This window comes from Penicillium hordei (genome assembly GCF_028827395.1).
Source record: "Penicillium hordei strain IBT 12815 chromosome Unknown utg000006l_segment0_segment0, whole genome shotgun sequence".
Classification (NCBI taxonomy): Eukaryota; Fungi; Ascomycota; class Eurotiomycetes; order Eurotiales; family Aspergillaceae; genus Penicillium; species Penicillium hordei.
The window spans coordinates 234,608-253,651 of record NW_026623147.1 but is presented as its reverse complement, the minus strand read 5'-3'; the positions used below and the strand labels follow the sequence as shown (position 1 = coordinate 253,651).

At 45.7% G+C, this 19,044-nt stretch overlaps 6 protein-coding genes across 6 annotated transcripts; 3 read left to right on the top strand and 3 right to left on the bottom strand.

Annotated features, from left to right (window-relative positions):
• Positions 1–159: 159 nt before the first annotated feature.
• Positions 160–1,551, bottom strand: N7537_010790 (uncharacterized protein; the record flags this gene model as incomplete). Its single annotated transcript, XM_056901844.1, has 5 exons — positions 160–548; positions 635–699; positions 758–1,167; positions 1,236–1,343; positions 1,399–1,551. The coding sequence occupies 5 exons, from the start codon at positions 1,549–1,551 to the stop codon at positions 160–162; spliced, it is 1,125 nt and encodes a 374-aa protein (XP_056747131.1).
• Positions 1,552–4,444: 2,893 nt separating this feature from the next.
• On the top strand, positions 4,445–5,083 carry N7537_010789 (uncharacterized protein; the record flags this gene model as incomplete). Its single annotated transcript, XM_056901843.1, has 1 exon — positions 4,445–5,083. One exon carries the CDS (start codon positions 4,445–4,447, stop codon positions 5,081–5,083), a length of 639 nt encoding a protein of 212 aa, XP_056747130.1.
• A 4,522-nt stretch (positions 5,084–9,605) lies between these two features.
• N7537_010788 (uncharacterized protein) lies at positions 9,606–10,360 on the bottom strand (the record flags this gene model as incomplete). The annotated part of the gene is made up of 2 exons (XM_056901842.1): positions 9,606–9,662; positions 9,722–10,360. The coding sequence occupies 2 exons, from the start codon at positions 10,358–10,360 to the stop codon at positions 9,606–9,608; spliced, it is 696 nt and encodes a 231-aa protein (XP_056747129.1).
• A 2,111-nt stretch (positions 10,361–12,471) lies between these two features.
• On the top strand, positions 12,472–13,830 carry N7537_010787 (Zn(II)2Cys6 transcription factor domain-containing protein; the record flags this gene model as incomplete). The annotated part of the gene is made up of 1 exon (XM_056901841.1): positions 12,472–13,830. One exon carries the CDS (start codon positions 12,472–12,474, stop codon positions 13,828–13,830), a length of 1,359 nt encoding a protein of 452 aa, XP_056747128.1.
• A 139-nt stretch (positions 13,831–13,969) lies between these two features.
• On the bottom strand, positions 13,970–16,573 carry N7537_010786 (uncharacterized protein; the record flags this gene model as incomplete). Its single annotated transcript, XM_056901840.1, has 5 exons — positions 13,970–14,001; positions 14,050–15,529; positions 15,595–15,626; positions 15,685–16,313; positions 16,422–16,573. 5 exons carry the CDS (start codon positions 16,571–16,573, stop codon positions 13,970–13,972), a joined length of 2,325 nt encoding a protein of 774 aa, XP_056747127.1.
• An 807-nt stretch (positions 16,574–17,380) lies between these two features.
• On the top strand, positions 17,381–19,017 carry N7537_010785 (MFS transporter; the record flags this gene model as incomplete). Its single annotated transcript, XM_056901839.1, has 4 exons — positions 17,381–17,574; positions 17,636–18,014; positions 18,066–18,143; positions 18,196–19,017. The coding sequence occupies 4 exons, from the start codon at positions 17,381–17,383 to the stop codon at positions 19,015–19,017; spliced, it is 1,473 nt and encodes a 490-aa protein (XP_056747126.1).
• Between the last annotated feature and the right edge of the window lie 27 nt (positions 19,018–19,044).

The window sequence follows — 19,044 nt, the reverse complement described above, 5'->3', positions numbered from 1 at the left end:
AACACTGAAATATAAGGCAGTCTCGCTTTGTATCTCCATTTTAATATATGTACTGAATGTCCCCTTTGTTACAGTCCAGTGAGATATAGGCAGTATTGAGCCAAAAAAAGGATTAAATTTTAGATATATTATAGTCTATCTAACGACCCGGTCGGCCACTTACGACGCCTGATCCTCTGAAACATAAAACGTTTTTTGTACATTCACCCCCTGGAAGAATGTGCCGCCGTGTGTCGGATTCAGATCTTCTTGACTACTCGTTCGGCTAGCCTCCGATCCATTCGAGGTGTGAACAGTCGTAGTCACCGTATGATCTTCCCGATCTATGTCTGGTCGCCAGTATTGCGGGTTGGATGTGGTGGAGCGGACTCCGTTGATGCTTGAGAGAGGCATGCTGCCGCCGGTGCGCTTGCTTTTGCTCCTACTTTCTCCCATAGAGCTAGGGTCACGGAACCAGCGGAATAACGGCCGAAGAGTTACCAGACTGCCTGCGGCGATTCCGAGGCTGGCTTCGACATTGGACCAGATTGAGATGTTGGCGGTTGCATCTGTTGGGGTTGAATAGTGTTAGTTGCTGCTGATTTTCATTCTCTGTGGATTTTATCGAGTGTATATCAGAGGAATGGAAACTCACATAGGAAGTCAGTATCTTTGTAGTTGTGCAAGAAGGGAATGCGAACGATGACTGCTGCGCTCGCACTATACCAGAATACGTCAGTACTAAGTCTTATTTCAGGGTATCAAAGAGCAGGCATACATGCATCCCATTCCCAGAATGCCCGCCAAGGCACCCTTGGTCTTGAGGTTCATCTGCAAGTTCCACACTAGGGCAATAGGCAAAAGACCCAGGGTCAGATCACACAGTGTAGCGGTGATACTGTAGACATAGGCGATGGCAATGATATTGTCAAGGTTCATGCAAGTGCCAGAAACATTGGCATGAGGGTTTGACAAAAGACGAACTCGCTGCCAGAAGAACTCAACTGGTTGACATTGCAATGTCAGCATGAACCAGAAGACAAGACCAACAGTACAAGTGACGCCAATCACAGCCCATAACACGAGTTTATGGGCATTGGAAACCGTCAAGCGGAGGAGAGCGAATGCGATAGAGATCTTGGCTAGCGCACAGGTCCAGACATAGCTGGTTTGACCGAGCCACCACCACTTTAGGGGAGTTTTAGCATGTGATTCTTATCTCGTAAGTGAAGGTTGGGGGTTGAAGGCCAACATACAAACATTGCGGTTTCCATCGTACCCCTCTTCACGAGGTCATTGGATCTTTGTCCGATTCCATATAATGCGCCAGTGATGCCGCATAAAGCAAACAAGATGTTTAACAACTGCAAATCAATTAGCCCAGATCTCAGTTTTGGGCATCAAACCTATCACACATACCATTGCGCATACCATAAAGGTATCATCCCAGCCAAAGGCCTTGACAAGTCGGAGGCGCACGAAGCATCGTAGACACACGGCAATAAATGAGATTCCAAGGAAGACAGTAGTAACGATAAAGATCGACTGGCTACGACCTTCAAGGGGCAACATATTGACCCGAAGAATGAATATATCGTTACCAATTCATGCTGTACTCCGTATAGTTTCCCTACGAAGTATGCAAGGATGTCCGAAGGAGCAACAAGAATAAGATAGATTAGAGAGAGAAAAAAGTTACAGTAAGAGAAAATCCACTACCGTGTAGATCAAGCCTTACGACTACGGGCGAGAACGGGCCAAGAAAGAGAGGGGCCAATGCGACGTTCTCGTCAAAAAAAAAAAAGAAAGAAAAATGCGGACAAACAATGGGAAATGCATAGACAAATAGGAAATAGCCAGAACCAATGGGCAATACTACACGCTTGTTAATAAAGGGTTAGACATCTGCTTCAAACCTTGGAACAATGGACCCTTCGGCAGAGGTTAGGGCGAATTTCTAATCTTGGAACATGGTGGGTTTCACGTGTGGGGAAAAAGAACAAGAACAAGAAAAAGAAAAAGAAGAAGAAACCCCTTTTTTTCAAAAGCTTTGAATTTATTCCAACATTCTTCTAGAGACGCAATCAACCCTTGGAAGAGAACTCTGACCAAACCATGTGGAAGCCACCTGCATGGCAACTGTTCTGACACAACGGTAGCTTCCAATGAGTTTCAGATGCCACCGCTCAAGCCTCTCATTACTATAAAGTACGATGTAGAAACACACAGGCCGCTTTTCCTCCATGACTTGAGTCTAGCCGAACAATCCACTCCACTAATGACCACGAATCAAGTCCGACCCAGTGGAGTCAATGGCTTGAAAAGATCCAAGTCCGTGTGATACCACCAGATGCTACTGTGATGCTAGTGCCGGGACTATTCTATAACAGGTAACCATTTCTGATAACCCGCTTTGAAATTTCCAACCTTGGAAGGTTCCGAAGGTTGTCTTCGGTTGCCTTCAGGGGGTGCACTCCTGTCCGTCCCAAACCCAGTTGCGGCTATTGCAGGCGATCCTTACCTAGGGTTTGGGATGTGCATTGCGGAAAATCCTGGTAAGATTTGGCGATATGGCCGCACTTAATCTAGGTCGCATATCTGAGGAAATGAACCAATCTAGAGATTCGTTTCGATACTCCGCATCGAGATCTGGCGCAAATCGTCTCGAGGCTCTCTCTACAACATGGGTGTGAAGCAAAGCATTCGATCAGCGGGGACCTATGCAGAATACGAGCGAGATCTGCATGTAGTGGGTTGTCTGAAATTACCTGATACGAATTCCGTGGACCCCACAAGTCACCTTAGCACCCGGCAATCTTATTGTCCCTGGAGTTAGACCTCCGCAAAGCCCATAAATGGGCCCGGACCCTAGGCCCACCGCCCAACCCACGGTGGGGCTATGGGCTCAACCTTCAAAGCCGAACCCAACCCATAGCCCACTGTAGGTTAGGCCGTGGGCCCTATAAAAACCTATATAGGCGTTGATAAAGCGGACTCTATAATCGTTATATTACGACCTTCTACCGATCGTATAAAGTTCAAATTTTAAATTTAGAATAAGATGTCGAATACCAAGTCCGAATACATGGTAGAAACCAGGTAATATACCGGAAACATCATGTGACATTAGGTACCAGGCATACCATACAAAAGTGTATATTATAGTTAGTCATCATAGTCCGCATAGATTGTTGAAATAGCGGGTTTTGTCATTTTAGTTAGTTAGAGTTGAAAACATTGGTCATTTATACCATACATTGTTCGTACACCAGCTTTCTGTCAATTTGATTTGATTTACAAGGAGGCCGAAAAGCATATTTATATCCTATATACTAAGAATACTCATATATATCATCCTCAATTCGCATCCTCTTCCTCCCTACTATACGCAGTTAAGAAGAAATAGATATTAAGAGAGAGAAAGGTAGGTTAGAAGATATAAATAAGAATCAAAATTGATTTTTATAAAGGTTTGCTTTTTTATAAGAGGTACTTATTTTTATTAGGGGTTTACATAGTAAGTAGAGGTACTATAAGTGTTACTACAATTGACTATAGAAAGTGGTATTAATCCTCTATAGATAATATATATCTCTTCATACTAATACTTAGTAATTCTTTCCAGGTACGAATTTATGGTTAGATTGGATCTTTTTAGGGTTATTTTATATGAATTTTTTATGAAACCTGGCATTATGATGCTAAAATCACTTAATTCCTACTTCTTACTATGATAATATAATAATACTGAAGATATAGGTTGGTACCTGCGTAAAATATAGTTATTAATCATCTACTTTATGTATGCTAACACTGTATTTGTGCAAAAGAAATGGGCTTTTGATAGGCTTTGATGGGTCCCTATTAATGGACTGTAGGTTGGGCCGGGGGTCTGGGCCTATTGATGGGCTATGCAGAGGTCTGAGCCGCGGTAGAGCTTGGAAGTTATGTACACTAAGTGGGGCTCACTTGGGACTCTGCCCTTTCTACTCTTTCTACGGAGTATCGGACGCTCTTGACTCAATTCCTGCCCGAAGCGAATCCGTCTGATCCTCCCATTTAGATCCCATATAGTGCCAATTCGCCACTCTTCGCCCTAAATTGCGCAATCCCCACCATTCCCCATCCATGCTAGTTAGCCTTGGATTCCTCTTAATTCGACTTAGCCCCACGACTAGAGCCTCTTCGACTTTGTTCTATATAGCGGCGGCGTTCGTAACTCCCATTGGCTGGGATATACCTACTGCTACGAAAACGCTGAGGACATCCCATCGGTTAGCGGTAGACCTCGGCAGAACATTACTTGAATATGTCAAGGTCGCTGCCTAATCAGTTAAAGGGACTTCCCCCAGCTCCTCTATATGTTGAAACGGTCATCTACATGAACCTAAGAGCGCACTCATTCGGAGCTTCGGTCTTGTCCTATTTATAGCCTTATTGAAATATAACTTGGAGGTTCAACATCATGCTCGTCGCCATCATCTCTACCTTTCTATCGACTCTCGGCCAACAAACCATTGGCCGCATATTTCCCATCAATCTCAATCCTATTTCGAATTATCTCTATCGGCGAACAGTAATAGGGGACTCGCGGAACGACTGGGCCTCATCCTCCATGCTACCTCCTCTATCGACGATTGAACGGACCAAGTTCGGCACCGGCCCAGGAGGATGCGTTGTCTACGGCTACCCCTCTACTGGTGGAGTTCTCGTTAAAGAGGCTGACCTTCTCGATATGCTCTTCCTATCGCTCTCCCGCTCTCAGGAGACGCAGCGCTCTCCTAGTATCGACGAAGAAGATAGATTCTGTAATCTCATGCGACGGACTGGTGCTAAGTGGTGGTCGAGTAGGGAGGATAGGCTGGAAGTGCGGTTAGGTGCGAGGGAGATGACGGAGGAAGAAGAAAAGGTGCTAGTGTTCGGTTGGCCGACGGATGGAGTGGGTGTGTGGGTGTTAAGATATGAGAGTGATAGGCAACTTCCAAAAGATTTTGGGAGAATGAGTTTAGGGATAAGTATGGAAGAGAAGATACAGATGATGAGAGAGTATGGCGCTACGTGTGTTAAAGATATCACGCAGGTAGAGGAACTTCGTGATAGCTAAGCATGCCTCGAGACCTATTAGTCTTGGGATAAGTATTTATGGAGAGGAATTCCATTTGATACTATGTACACGCAGTGTAACACGTATTTGACATTCTATTCTCAATGCTATGTACGCGGGGTAAGGGCTTAGTCTATCGGCCAATATAGCGCACTAACAGATATAAATTGATCGAATAGGAGCAATCGCTTTTAAATTGATACTCTCTATCAATGTACGTAAAAGGGCTTCCTGATATGAAATTTTGCGAAAAATGGCGAATCTTTTACTAGCTAAACGTAGGAATGGTGTTCAATGAAATAACGCCTAAAAGAGCGATTCTACCATCACAGTCACCCATATTAATGTTCGTTTATATTGATACGTTACCTGGGCTGAACAGATTGCACGCCTCTGTCAGTCCGTACCAATGTCTGACCCTAAGTCTTCTTTTGCGTCGTAATTGTGTTCGGTGGCAAGATAATGAACATCTTCTACGTGCCTTCGATACATTTCGTGTAGGAGATCCTCGCTATATATTTAATATCTCCGATCCTCTAAGTGCTTTTTTTCGAAAGTATCGTAAATTTGATCTATATTCGCTATATTTATATGTTCGACGATAAATAGGCAGTAATATACTTTATAATTAATGAAATATTATTCTTTATAAATTATAAATATAATCTAATAATATAAAGAGAATTAATTAATAAAATAGCTATAGTAGAATTAATAAGACTAAAAATTAGTAGACTAAAGAAATTATATAGTTAGTTATATAACAAACTAAAAATATTAGTTTTATTAATTTATATATAAAAAAATATTATAATAACTATTATAAAAAGAGACCTAACTTTAAAAAAAAAGAGAAGACTTATTTATTATACTATAATATTAAAACTAAACGACTTAGTAATAAATTAGACTATCTATAATTAAAACTATTTAAAATTAAAGAAAAATTAGGACTAATAAATTATTATTTAAAGCTATTTAAAAGAAGAACTTAGGGATATATAAGGATACTTATTTATATATCTAGTTTAGTTCTTCGTTTTTAATTATATATTATTACTTATATTTACCTTTTAGATTACTATAACTCTTTACTTAATTATAATTTAATAATATTTATAAGTAGACTAATACTCCGGTATAGATCTACTCGGCGCTCTACCTAATATTAGTTCCTTAATCGCTTAAAAGGACTTAGGCTATAATAAGACCCTACGCGGTAATAGCTTAGTTACGATCCGATCATTAACGTTAGACTATTCGAGGAGTATTAAGGCAAGTATACCCTGAACCTATCTAACCTAACTATGACTAGTTAGCTAGTGCGTAACATTGGTATTCGACAAGTTCTCTTCCTTTCCTAACGCAACATGACATTTTCTAGTGCACTATAATACTCAATTTAGTAGTCGTACTAGATCTGTCTATCAGCTTTACTTTTTTATAAGAGGTACGTATTTTTATTAGGGATTTATATAGTAAGTAGAGGTACTATAAGTATTGCTATAATTAACTATAGAAAGTAGTATCAATCCTCTATAGATAATATATATCTCTTTATATTAATACTTAGTAATTCCTTCTAGGTACGAATTGGATCTTTTTAGGGTTATTTTGTATAAAATTCTATATAAAACCTAGTATTATAATACTAAAATCAATATAAATTCCACTTAACGTATTCGGCAAGCGAGTGGCCACCTCCCCAAACATATAGTAAATGCGATAAATTACAACTTGATATCTCAACAACCACGTTTGCATTTGATCTCATTACCTATCGATAGCTATTGATAAGAATTTTAAATACTATATATCAATCTTAAGAAAACCGAATACGTATATTATTACGGTATTAAAAAATTACCGTACAAAACGCTAGGAATATATATATCACAACCACAAAGTCATATATATTTCCTAAACTCCCTAGAGAGGCTAGAAACTACCAAAAAAAGCATTACGTTATAAGGAAATCTTTATATAGACTGCCGTTATTAAGATATCAAGTTGTAATTTATCGTATTTACTATGTGTTTAGGGAGGTGGCCACTCGCTTGCCGAATATGTTAATTCCTACTTCTTACTATAACGTATTTCACAAGCGAACCGCCCACCCTAAAACACCATAGTAAATGCGATAAATTACAACTTGATATCTTAACAACCATTAGCTATAGGGACTTCTCCTTATAGCTTTCTACTTTCTAGGTGATATCTAGTCTCTTTATAGAGTTTAAAGAAATTTTATAACTTTATAATTCCGATAAATATATTTCTAGTTTTTTATAACGCAATTTTCGGTAATTTTCGAAATCTTAATGATATAGTCTTCTACTCTCTTTGAAATTAATATATAGTACTAGTGAGTGTTATCGATAGATATCGACAAATAAGGAGCTAGAACAAAAACGTGGTTGTTAAGATACCAAGTCGCATTTACTATAGTGTTTTGGGGTGGGCGGTTCGCTTGTGTGGGCGGTTCGCTTGTGAAATACGTTAATAATATAACGTAACGTATTTCACTACCGAGTGGCCACCTCTAAAACACGTAGTAAATATAATAAATTACAGCTTGATATCTTAACAACGGTAGTCTATATAGAGCTTTCCTTATAACCTAATATTTTTGAGGTGATATCTAGTCTCTTTAGAGAGTTTCGAGAAATTTAATGTGTCGGTGACTAAGATATATCTATTTCTAAATTTTAGTAACGTAATTTTCGGTAATTTTTGAAATGATAGTAATATAGTCTTCTAATCTCTTTAAAACTAATACATGCTACTAGAAATGCTTATCGATACATATCCATTAATAGTGAAAATTAAATTAACTTGTGGTTGTTGAAATAATCTATCGCATTTACTATGTGTTTTGGAGATCGCCACTCGGTAGTGAAATACGTTATTCGGTAAGCGAGCTGCGTACGTAAGCGAGCTGCGCACCCTAGAACACATAGTAAAAGCGATAAATTATAATATGATAATTTAACAACGGTTGTTTATATAAGCTTTTCTTTGTAGCCTAATGCTTTTTATATGATATATAGCCACTCGCTAGAGTTTAGGTGAACTTAATAAATTAATGACTGAGATATATATATTTCTAGAGTTTAGAGATATATTTTTCAATACCATAACAATGTAAGTTCTCAATTTAATCAAAATTGATATATGATACTAAAAATACTTATCAATTGCTATCGACAAGTAATGAAATTAAATAAAAGGGTTGGTTGTTGAATATCATGTTGTAATTTATCGCTTTTACTATGTGTTCTGGGGTGCGCAGCTCGCTTACTGAATACGTTAATAATACTAAAGATATAGGTACGTACGTAAAATATAATCATTAATCATCTACTTTATGTATGCTAAGATTATATTTATGTATAGAAATTAGAAATGGGCTTTTGATGGGCTTTGATAGGCCCCTATCAATAGGCTATGGGTTGGGTTTTGGGCCGGGGGTCTGGGCCCATTGATAGGCTATGTAGAGGTCTAGACAGAAAGGAACTTATTGTTTTGCCCCTCTCTGTTCCTTTTCATTTTCTTGTTCATGCATCTCCCACGCTAGTTTCACCGGGCTTATCCGAAATAATCTCAATGCGAGCAAATCAGGGAGCAAAGTATTGACAAGATATGTGTGAAATATCCAATTAACTGGGTCCCACAAATGCTTGTTTGGGACTCTCCACGTCTTCTCCGCGGGCATCCAGCGGCTCCCGTCCCTCATAAAGGATAACAAGATCCTTCAGAGGAAAATCAAAGATCATACCGGATGGTATTCAAATCGATCTGTTGACTGGGTAAAAGACTGATCGCGACAGAGGAAGGAAGCAGGACAAAAACTGGCAGTGACGGTGTGGGTCTTATTGGCCCCCAGCTTACAAAAATCTCCGCCCAACCTAATACGCCAGTTGCTCCATGTTACCACGAGTCATGGAAATCACAATTTCAGCTCTCAATAGGCTCTCCGCGGATTTTCAAGTATCGTCGGTGACACACCGGACCCTGTGGCCTTATTACTCGAATAACACATGGTGTGGTGCACTGGGCTTCATTTACTGACGGCTCCTCCGAGAATATGAAAATGGGGCCAATACAGACGATCTCCTCCAAGCGACCCTACACCAAGTCTGACTTGTTCCGGGCCCATGTGAGTATCGTACGGTCGGACGTAATGCGGAATCCGAGCGCCTTCCGTAGCAAGCCACTCCAGGGTTGCATCGCATGAAAGGGGCTCCATTCGAAGGTGTAAGTGCCCAGCACCCTTTCTTTTCTTGCAAGGGTCTATATGGTAAGTAATGTCCCGATCACGGCAGCCGATAGTGGCTAAAGTGGTTAGGGTGCCTCTTCAAGGGTGGCATTCCATGCTGCCAGGAAAAGGGACGGACATCATCGCCCGCCGTCCCGCAGCGCCTGGAGCGGGTATAAGCTGAAGACTTCATCTACACAGGAACAATAGCTTGTCAAGAGAGCAACTAGAGCAGATATCATTTAACCACACTATAGCCTAACCTCAGCCGGATTCGGAACTAAAGACGCTGTCGCAGGCGATGATGGCAATGGCCACAATCTGGGAAGGTCAAAGTCAGCGCGTGTAGCGGATTTTAGGTGATTCTTATAAATACTTACCAAAGCCATATCGACCCCAGGAGTGATGACGACATCCATGGCAGGCCGATAACCCCTCCGTGCACCAGCGGTTAGCGCCAATCTATCGTTATGGCGAATGCTTTCGCACGCTTCAGCAACCCTTCGATTACCATCAATCACATCGAAGCTCTGCAGAACGCGCCCATGCCGCTCTATCACCAGCGTGAGCTCCTTCTCGGCCACCGACTTTGTGTCACTAGCAGCCGCATTTCTCAGCGTGATATTGAAGTTTCCAAAGGCGGGCGCAAATCGTGGAGTGCCAGTGGCCAAGGTCACTCCGCGGTCATCGCCCGGCAGAGTGATGTACCATTTACTTTGAATCGATATTTTTCGGTGGAGCTCAAAGAGAGGTAACCCGGTGGCATCGCGGAACTCTCGACAGGAACCATTATTGTACTTCCATCCACTAGCGGTGAAGACCGTCTGCCCGTCTTGGTCTTTGACCTTGTACGCGGTTGCAGACTGGGCGTCGCCTTGGGGACCGAGGACGAGGGTTGTTTTCGAGCTGGTAATGTAGTCTTGGCGCAAGGCGACCGAACGATCTGGAGATTTTAGAGGCTTGCGTGGCTTAGAGAAGATCTGGTGCTGCATTCGTGCGTGGGAATAAGTCCCGGACATTTTGTGCTGTGGTGGAGTTCCTTAAGATTGATGGAAGCTGCTGCGAATTGTTGTTGGAAAAAGGACACACACATGCGTACTTCCAGCTAAGTGTGCCGGTTTAGTTTTATAGGAAATCCTATCAAATCCCAGGTACAACTTGCGTATAGTATTGTAAAGGGAGGAGTGGGCGCAAAGGTCTTGTGACGACTTAATTGCCTCGCGGTAAAATACGAACGCCCGACCGATCTCAGCGCATATTCCGTGGTCTGACAAAACGGGCCGGTAATCTGACCTCGGCCGGAAGTGCGATATTAATCTTCGCCTTGCATTAAAGTGATATACATCTAGCCCGTTCGTAGAACGTTTAACAGAACCCCCGTTGGTCGCGTTACGGGATGTTTACCATTAATCGTAGTGATATGTAATGACCCTTTATCTTTAGCGTTGAACGGGTATCCCTGTTAATTATATCAATGAGGTGTGCGATATTAATGCCTTTGATCAAAGTGATATAGATCGAACGTTCAACACGGAACCCCCGTGGGCCGTTTGGGAGCCGTTTGAGCTCGGGCGGACTCGGGCGAACTACTGCACTTTGACCCCGCGTTCGTCTCTAGTGTTGTCAAGAGAGCAAAACATCCATCTAAGTCGATTAAGCATTCCCAGGGGCTGCAGAAAGTTGCTTGGCTCGGAGGCTGAAAACAAATGATTGTTTACTCCTGTCCGTCTTCGCTCATCCCACATTTTTCAGCTCGTTCCAGCAGAGCTGAGAAACGGCCATCTTGAAAATATAGCAGGCCCCTTTTGTACTCCACACTCTCTTCATGCTCGAATCCGGTAAATAACTCTTATCTCTTACCACCGCGGAAACGCCCGCTTCAAGATGTCATCCCCTACTTGCGGTCAAGCATCTAGAAGCTGCGGCGAGTGTCGAGCCATTAAGCGACGCATAAGCAGATCCTTCCCGTTCTTGCGACAATACAACCTAAACGGCACACTGATAAACAGTCTACCCAATGCGGACAATGTATTAGCATGCGAGAAACATGCCAAGGATACTGAGATGGATGGGACCTAGTCTTCTGAGACCAGACAAGCAATACCATACAGCGGTCCAAGAAGAAACTAGAAAATAATACAATCTGGGCCGAGTTTTCCCTCACTCACTTACCTCCACCCGCCCGGGGCACGGACACTGCGTAGGTCTATTTTCAGCCTGGGCCTGTGGGTACGCCTTTGCCCTACTGAGGTTGACCAGATCTAGGCACCAGGATATCAATCAACAGCACCAATATACGGGAGTGCAGCTCTGGCTAAACCGAGACAAGCCCGTAGCTAGGATTAAGCGCTCTGGCCTACATTTCCTGACACCGAGGTGGGGAGTGTTGATTGGCCTAGATTATTATCAGGAATGGCCCCCAAACAACATACAATCTGGACGAAAAAGGCATGACCTATTTCCTCCTAAACTGTCGCGAAAGATCAAAGTTGGTGTCTATTCCGGAGACCTTAGGCTTTTAAGTTTTATTAACAACTAACCTGAACGTAGACTCAAATGTCTTGGATATGATAGATACCGCAATTTTATCAACGGTCTAAAGCGTAAGCATATTTCTTAGGTACTTTGTGTAGAACAGAAGATTTGGGGGACAGAGGTAGCCGGCTATCATCTATTAAAAAACCTCTATCCCAGCCCCGTTATAGCATCATGAGAACATATTCCGAGCAATACCGAGAGCTCTGCCTTAGTTGATTTCTTGCCACATTGCATTAGTGGAATTCGTCACGACCGGGCGATGCCTTATCGTCCTTTTTCTTTTTCTTTTTCCTTTTCTTTGTAACAAATCAGATAATTATATACCCCTGAGGATCCCACAACGGATCCTCGCATCTTCAATCAACACAGTTTCAATTGGACATACCGAGTACTAGTCAATACACCGCAATTCTAGGTCGACAGAAGGGACTAGGCTTAATATAGTTCGGCATAGTGAAAAGTTAGTATTGTATGGCATGGTCAGAATGTATCATTGCAACTTAGCCAAGAGCCTTAGTTATAGTTGGACGCATAGTTACACATTGGTTTGTGAGTACGAGAATATTGGATGTCTAGAACACCATCACGCACCATGACATCCAGACATAGTCACCTCTCTATCCGCACAGCCTGCGGTCGCTGCCGTTCTCAAAAGCTCAGATGCTCTCTCGCCACACAGGAATCGGACGACGAGCCGCGGCAGTGCACAAGATGCCAGCGGGCCAAGACAGATTGCGTATTCAGCAGAAGACGCAGACTAGGCGACTCTTACAAAGCTATCCCCGAGCAAGCACGACAAACATCACAGTCATCTTCACTACCTAATGTAGACTCCCCATCCTGGTTATGGGGATACCAAGACGGCTCCTTGACGGACGCAACGTCTAACCCGGACATGTTTCCGCAGCTCTCTACGTTGTTCACAGAGAGCAATGTAGAAAGCCTAGTACCCGAATGGATGGAGATGGGTTCTCGTCACTACATAGATTTGTTGCAGTCCCCGCAGCCCTCGGCCAATAAGCCAGAAGAGAACCATGATGGCGCCGTGGCACGTCTTGCTTCCTCCACGACAGCTTCTTCTGCAGTGCACAACCCGCATTCCACCGCATCGGAATCGTGCGATTCGAGTACGCCAGCGCCCATGGTGCAGCAAATATTGAAGCTCATTTCCGACATTCAGAGCACGTTGGATACTCTAGCAAAGAGCCGCTGGGCATCACAAGAGAGTCAGGTTGACTTACAGGAATATCCCGTGGGGTCAGTCTTGTCCCTGGCCAACGCCTTTGAAAGGTTGCTTTGTTATTTCCAGCAACCAGCACGCAAATATTCAGCAGATATTCCGCCTCGAGACATGTGCGAGTCGCACGGCCACCGTCAATACCCTACGCCGTCGCCCTCCTCTGATCAAAGGACCGTGACGCGAGAAGACGGTTCGTCCACGGATACATCCACCATTCTGCTGCTTTTGAGCGTCTACTTGCAGCTAGAAAATCTCTTGACGCTAGTATTGACGCAGTTTGAAAGTTTTCTTCGCCGAGAGGACGACACGCCGCTTGGTCACAACGCTACGGCCGCGGTGAGCAAAAGCGAGAGGCTTCGTCTAGGAGACCTGTCGTCAGCATACGACGGGTACGGCAAGATCCTGTTAGCTGTTCAGCTGCTTTTGGATGCATTTCAACCTATTGAATCTTTAATAGGGCTTCCCGAATCTTTGCACATCGTACAGAGAAGGGAAGCGGCCACCTACAATATACAGGGACCAAGACAGCCCGATCCGGCCTCCTGCATATTTGAATCCAAATTGACACAGTATATTCTTTTACAAAGAAACGGCCAAGATGCTGGAAATCATGGTCTTTTGTCGGCAAAAGCGCATTGGCTTCGGATGCTCTTACGAGACAGGACGAGCTTGGGTTCAACGGCGCAGCAAAAGCCAGAGGGGGTACGCTAGACTGAAAACAAATGGAAGAAATATCAAAATCAAGTAAAAATTAAAATAGACGTAAAACTGGAAATGAATAGAACAAATATGAATTTTTCACTTAGTAAAATATGACCTTTACCAGGCATCATTCTGCATAAATGTGCTTCTATTGCTCCAAGTGCATGGCATCCCCATAAACTGTTCATCATTAGTTAAGGCTGCCCGAGAGTAAGATGGCTTACTTACTACCCGTCATTGGCCAGCCGGGATTTTGCGACGTAGCCTGGATGCCAGCAGTGTACATGGCGTCGTTGTTCGCAAAGGGCCAATCCATCAGAACAGAGCCGTGCAGCGGAGGGAACTGAAGAACAAATTCTGTGTAGGCCAGTGTTAGTACAGATGCAAAACACGCTTCATAGCCAAAAATTGACATGGTAGAGGAGAGTGAAAACCTACGTTCAAAATAATCGCCCCATACGTCTAAAGAAGAGATCGGCTGCTCGTCGTGGCGCACACTACCTGGTCCTGGCTGCGACAAGACAATGCTCAGAGCCTTCGCTGCCTTCCACGCCTCTCGCGAGGTATCGCTCGACTGCAGCCAAATGCCATATGCCTGGTTCAGCGCCGTGCGAATGTCGTGCACAGTCGGGGACTCTGCTTGCATATTAGCATCGCCCGCCGACTGCTTCAGATAGAGACAGAGAACGCTGGTCGCTAGCAGGAAATCGTGATTGACAAGCGAAGACACCTTCCACCGCTCGTGGTGCAATTGGCAGAACGGCTGCGTCTCTTCCTCGAGGATTTGCTGGTACGCGAGTAGCTTTAGCGCCGCGTTGAGGCATGCCGCCTGGGATTGGTGGTAGTCGGCGTTGGATAGCGAGAGGTGCAGGTATTTGCGGTGGAGGACGAGCTTGGCGCGGTAAAACATGATCTCGAGGCAAATCTTCTGCATGATGACGTGCGGGGAGTCCATGATGCAGTCTGCCATGGACCGCCACTGGAGACACTCGGGAATCGAGGCGCGCGTGTCTCGGAGGTTCTTTTCCATGTGTTCCGTTTCTTCACGACTGCATGCTCTTGTGTCGGCAGCAAAGTCCCAAATGTAGCCAATGGCTGTCATCATCCTAGCTTTGACGATGCGAAAGACCATGGGCGTAAGATCTGTTTCTGGCCGCGACGCAGGCATGCTGACTGTGTCCTTGTTGAAGTCGTTGTCTTGCAAGTTAGACGGCTCCGTAGTGTTGGTCTGCCACTGCGCAATCAGCCGCGGAAGGCCCATTTGCATCGAGATGCCCAGTTGCACCTCCAACATTGTGGCCCAGACTCGCTTGCGCATCTCGCCGTCGAAGGGAGAGATGCCACGAAAGTTCTTCGGGTCCCGGTGGTAGCCCATGTGCATGGAAAGCTGGACAATGATGCCGAGAAGGATCCAGATGCCAATCTCGGCGTCTCTTCGAAGAAATAGTTCGACGGCCATGTATAGCAAGAGGGTCTCTAACACATACACGCCCCCTTTGGTGTAGTCTCCGAGGATAAGACATTGCACGATGCGGAGCCTGAAATTGCTCACCATGTCTTGGAGTTCGTTTTTGAAAGGCGTTCCAGGAATCTGATCCTGTGGACCTTGCTGAAACTGCTCAAACAAGGTTGCGAGGCACATGATGCTGAACAAGAGGCCTATCCAAATGATTGGTGTTTCCGAGTTATCTGTCCAGAATTCGCGGTACTAAAATTTATCAGTCAGAATCTGCCGCTTCTAAGCAATAATACAACATCAGCATGGCAACATACTTCCCGCAAGAATTGGACACTATGCAATACAGCTGTATGAAGTTCACAGTGTAAGCCTTCTGATCTACATGGCGGGTTACTTTTGCTTACCTGGTGACATTTCAAACGAATTAAAATACCGCGAGACCAGCCTGTCCACAATATGGCGAGGCGGTATCGACGCCAATATCTCTTCTCTGGTAGTGACCTTTGTAAAGCCGTGTATAAGTTGCGGCCCGCTCAGGTTTAGCTGCGGTGGCTGCGCAGTGCCGAGGGGATGCGGATGCGCCTCGTCGTCCCTATCAAAGTGATCTTTGAGCTCCGCGATGCCATCCAACACGGCGGCCCAATGCGTTCCGTGGACATAGCTTGCCCCGGATTTTGTCAGCCGCATGCTGCCGTGATCCGAGTCTGGTGAGTTGACTCGGTGAGCACCGTCTGCGGCCGGCGTGGCCGACCGCGATACCCTCGGGAAGGCATGGTTGGCGGCCAGTGGCGTGTTGGCGCTGGGAGACGGGTTCGACGAAGCCAGCGGTGGCACATTCGCCGCTGACGTCTTTTGCATAAGGTCGACCACCAGCTCCTCGAGCTGCTTGATGCGGTCCTGCACGGTACCCACGGGGCGAACAGGCTGCGCGGTGCCGTCTCCCAGCGCTTGGGGGCTGGGGCTGTATGCGCAGGACAAGCCGAGTCCTCTCTGCGTGCAAGTTGCACACGGTTGCTGCCGGTCACAGCGCAGCCTAGGACGTATCAGCGTGAGGAGAAACGAGACTAAGTGTGGATGGGCGGGGGTGGGCAAAGCGGGGTGCGAACGAAGCACGTTGCGCGGGTCATACGGGCGGACTCACTTTCTCCTGCGGCAAAGATTGCAGGATAGCGGGACTCTGTCCCTTCGGCGACTGGATGGCAGCCGCGCTCTCCCAACGGCGGTTTTACCTGGCCCCCATACCGGGAGCGGCGAGTCATCGTCGCCGCCGGGCTCAAACATGTCTGTCGACATTAAGACGCGAGGTTCTGCTTCGTTTCAGTAGAAGCCTCCCTGCGCGCGGATAAGACCCGCTCCACTTGTTGTGTGCGGGAATGTAATGTGGCGTCGGGCCAAGAGGAGAGCATGGCGAAGTGAGGTGAGCGTGAAGAAGGACAAAGTCAAGTAGCGTATTGTGTCTGAGAAATAAACCGTTGGACGTTTTCACAATACAGTTACTGCTGAACCGGGGGTAGCCGTAAAAAAAATAAAAATAAACAGAAGGGAAATATCTCCAAAATTTCAGGTGGGCCGATCGATGGCGCTGATTAAATTGCTCTCGTAACTAACTAACTAACTATCGCAGTGCAAGCACAGAGAGGCGTTCATCGTGTCCCCCGATACGCTGCTCCGGTTCTCCATTCCGGTTCTCCGCTCCGATGCTCCGCTCTGATGCTCCACGCCATAGCCCTTCTATTCTATACGGCTGGCCGCATCCACCACGGAGGCTACGCTCATCTTGTTTTACAATTTGGGTATGCTGGCCCCTACTGATAGGGGGCAATGGAAATATCGGCCAATATTTGTTGTTTGGGGTCAGGGCAGATTATCTGGCGGATCCGAGAATGGAGATCCGGGGTCGGAGAAGGATATAACAGCCACATCCAACTGAGTCAAGAGTCAGGGGAAGTAAAGGGGAAAATGATATACCATGGTGCATCGCCCTACTTATATGTGGTGTACCTACGTGACACCAAAACCAAACCCTTCCTTGTTATCCATTCAAACCACGAAACAAGCACATACTAGTACTAGCCGCGCAATATCAACGACATTTTGGCCATGGCAGTATCCAGCGAAACCGACTCCAAGTTCGAAGCTAGTGTCGACGACACCGACCTCATCCAGCCTATCGAGCTCAAAGACCCCAACGTGATCGACTGGGATGGCCCCGATGACCCTGCTAACCCGCTCAACTGGCCCGCGTCTCGCAAGAACATTCATGTGGCTATTGTCAGTATTTTCACCCTGACAGCGTATGTAATATCGAAAATAGTGATAGCCCTTGATGGAAATCGTAAACTGATAGACGCATAGAAACCTCGCCGCGACGATGTTCGCGCCCGGGTCATCGGAACTAGCAGACGAATTTGGCATCACCAACAGCACCCTCGAAACCATGACCGTGAGTCTCTACGTGCTTGGCTTCGCTATTGGCCCTCTCATCCTCGCCCCTCTGTCCGAGCTCTACGGCCGCCTGATCGTCTACAACTCTTGCAACGTCGTCTACCTCGCCTTTACATTTGGATGCGCCTTTAGCACCAACACGGCAATGTTTCTCGTTTTTCGATTCATTGCTGGCAGCGCCGCCTCTGGCCCGATGAGTATTGGTGGCGGTACCGTTGCCGACGTTACTGTGCAGGCGAAGCGAGGCAAGGCCATGGCTCTTTTCACCATGGGTCCTATCCTCGGGCCGGTAGGTTGTCTTAATTAGCGTTTATTTTTCGCTTGCTCATACTTCAAATAGATCCTCGGACCCCTTATTGGGGGCTTCGTGTCTCAGTACCTCGGCTGGCGCTGGACGTTTAGAATTATTCTCATCTTGGTACGTACCCTTTATAATTAGTGTCATAGAATTTCGGCTAATTTGGGGAAAGTCTGGTATAATTACTGCTGCCACGTTTGCTCTGATGTGCGAGACAAATGCTACGATTCTTTTAAGCAGAAAGGTGGAACAGCTGCGAAAGGAAACAGGCAACCCGGATCTTGTGGCCGCCCGCGCTTCCAACCTCCCTCCGAAGCAGATGCTGCTGCGCGCCATCGTTCGCCCCCTCAAGCTGCTCATCTTGTCGCCCATTGTTCTGCTCATCTCCCTCTACACAGGTCTCATGTTTGGTATCGTCTTCCTCCTCTTTACCACGTTCCCCGCCGTCTTCCACGGCGTCTACGGCTTCGACGAAGGCATTTCCGGTCTCGCATATCTTGGTCTGGGCATTGGCATGTTTAGCGGACTCGTCCTCTTCTCCGTGCTTAGCGACAAGCTTCTTGGTCAGAAGCAGGGTGGTGCCGTTGCGGCACCTGAACAGCGTCTCATTCTCATGAAGTGGTTTGGGCCCATCACCCCGTTGGGCTGCTTCATGTACGGGTGGAGCGCCTACTACCACGTACACTGGATTGTGCCCATTATTGGAACAGCCATTATTGGTATTGGCTGCCTCTTTGTCGTCATCCCTGGCCAGATCTACCTTGTGGATGCATTCGGAGCTACGGCTGCAGCGTCGGCAATCGCAGCCAACTTACTCGTTCGTTCGCCTTTTGGCGCCTTTCTCGACCTGACTGCCTCGCCCCTATACAACAAGCTCGGTTTGGGATGGGGAAACAGCGTGCTTGGCTTCATCACTCTGGCCTTTACACCTGTCCCGTGGCTTTTCTACCGCTACGGAGGATATCTCCGAACCAAGTTTTCTGTTGATCTTTAGATGAGCGAAAAAAGGTGCCGAAAGTTT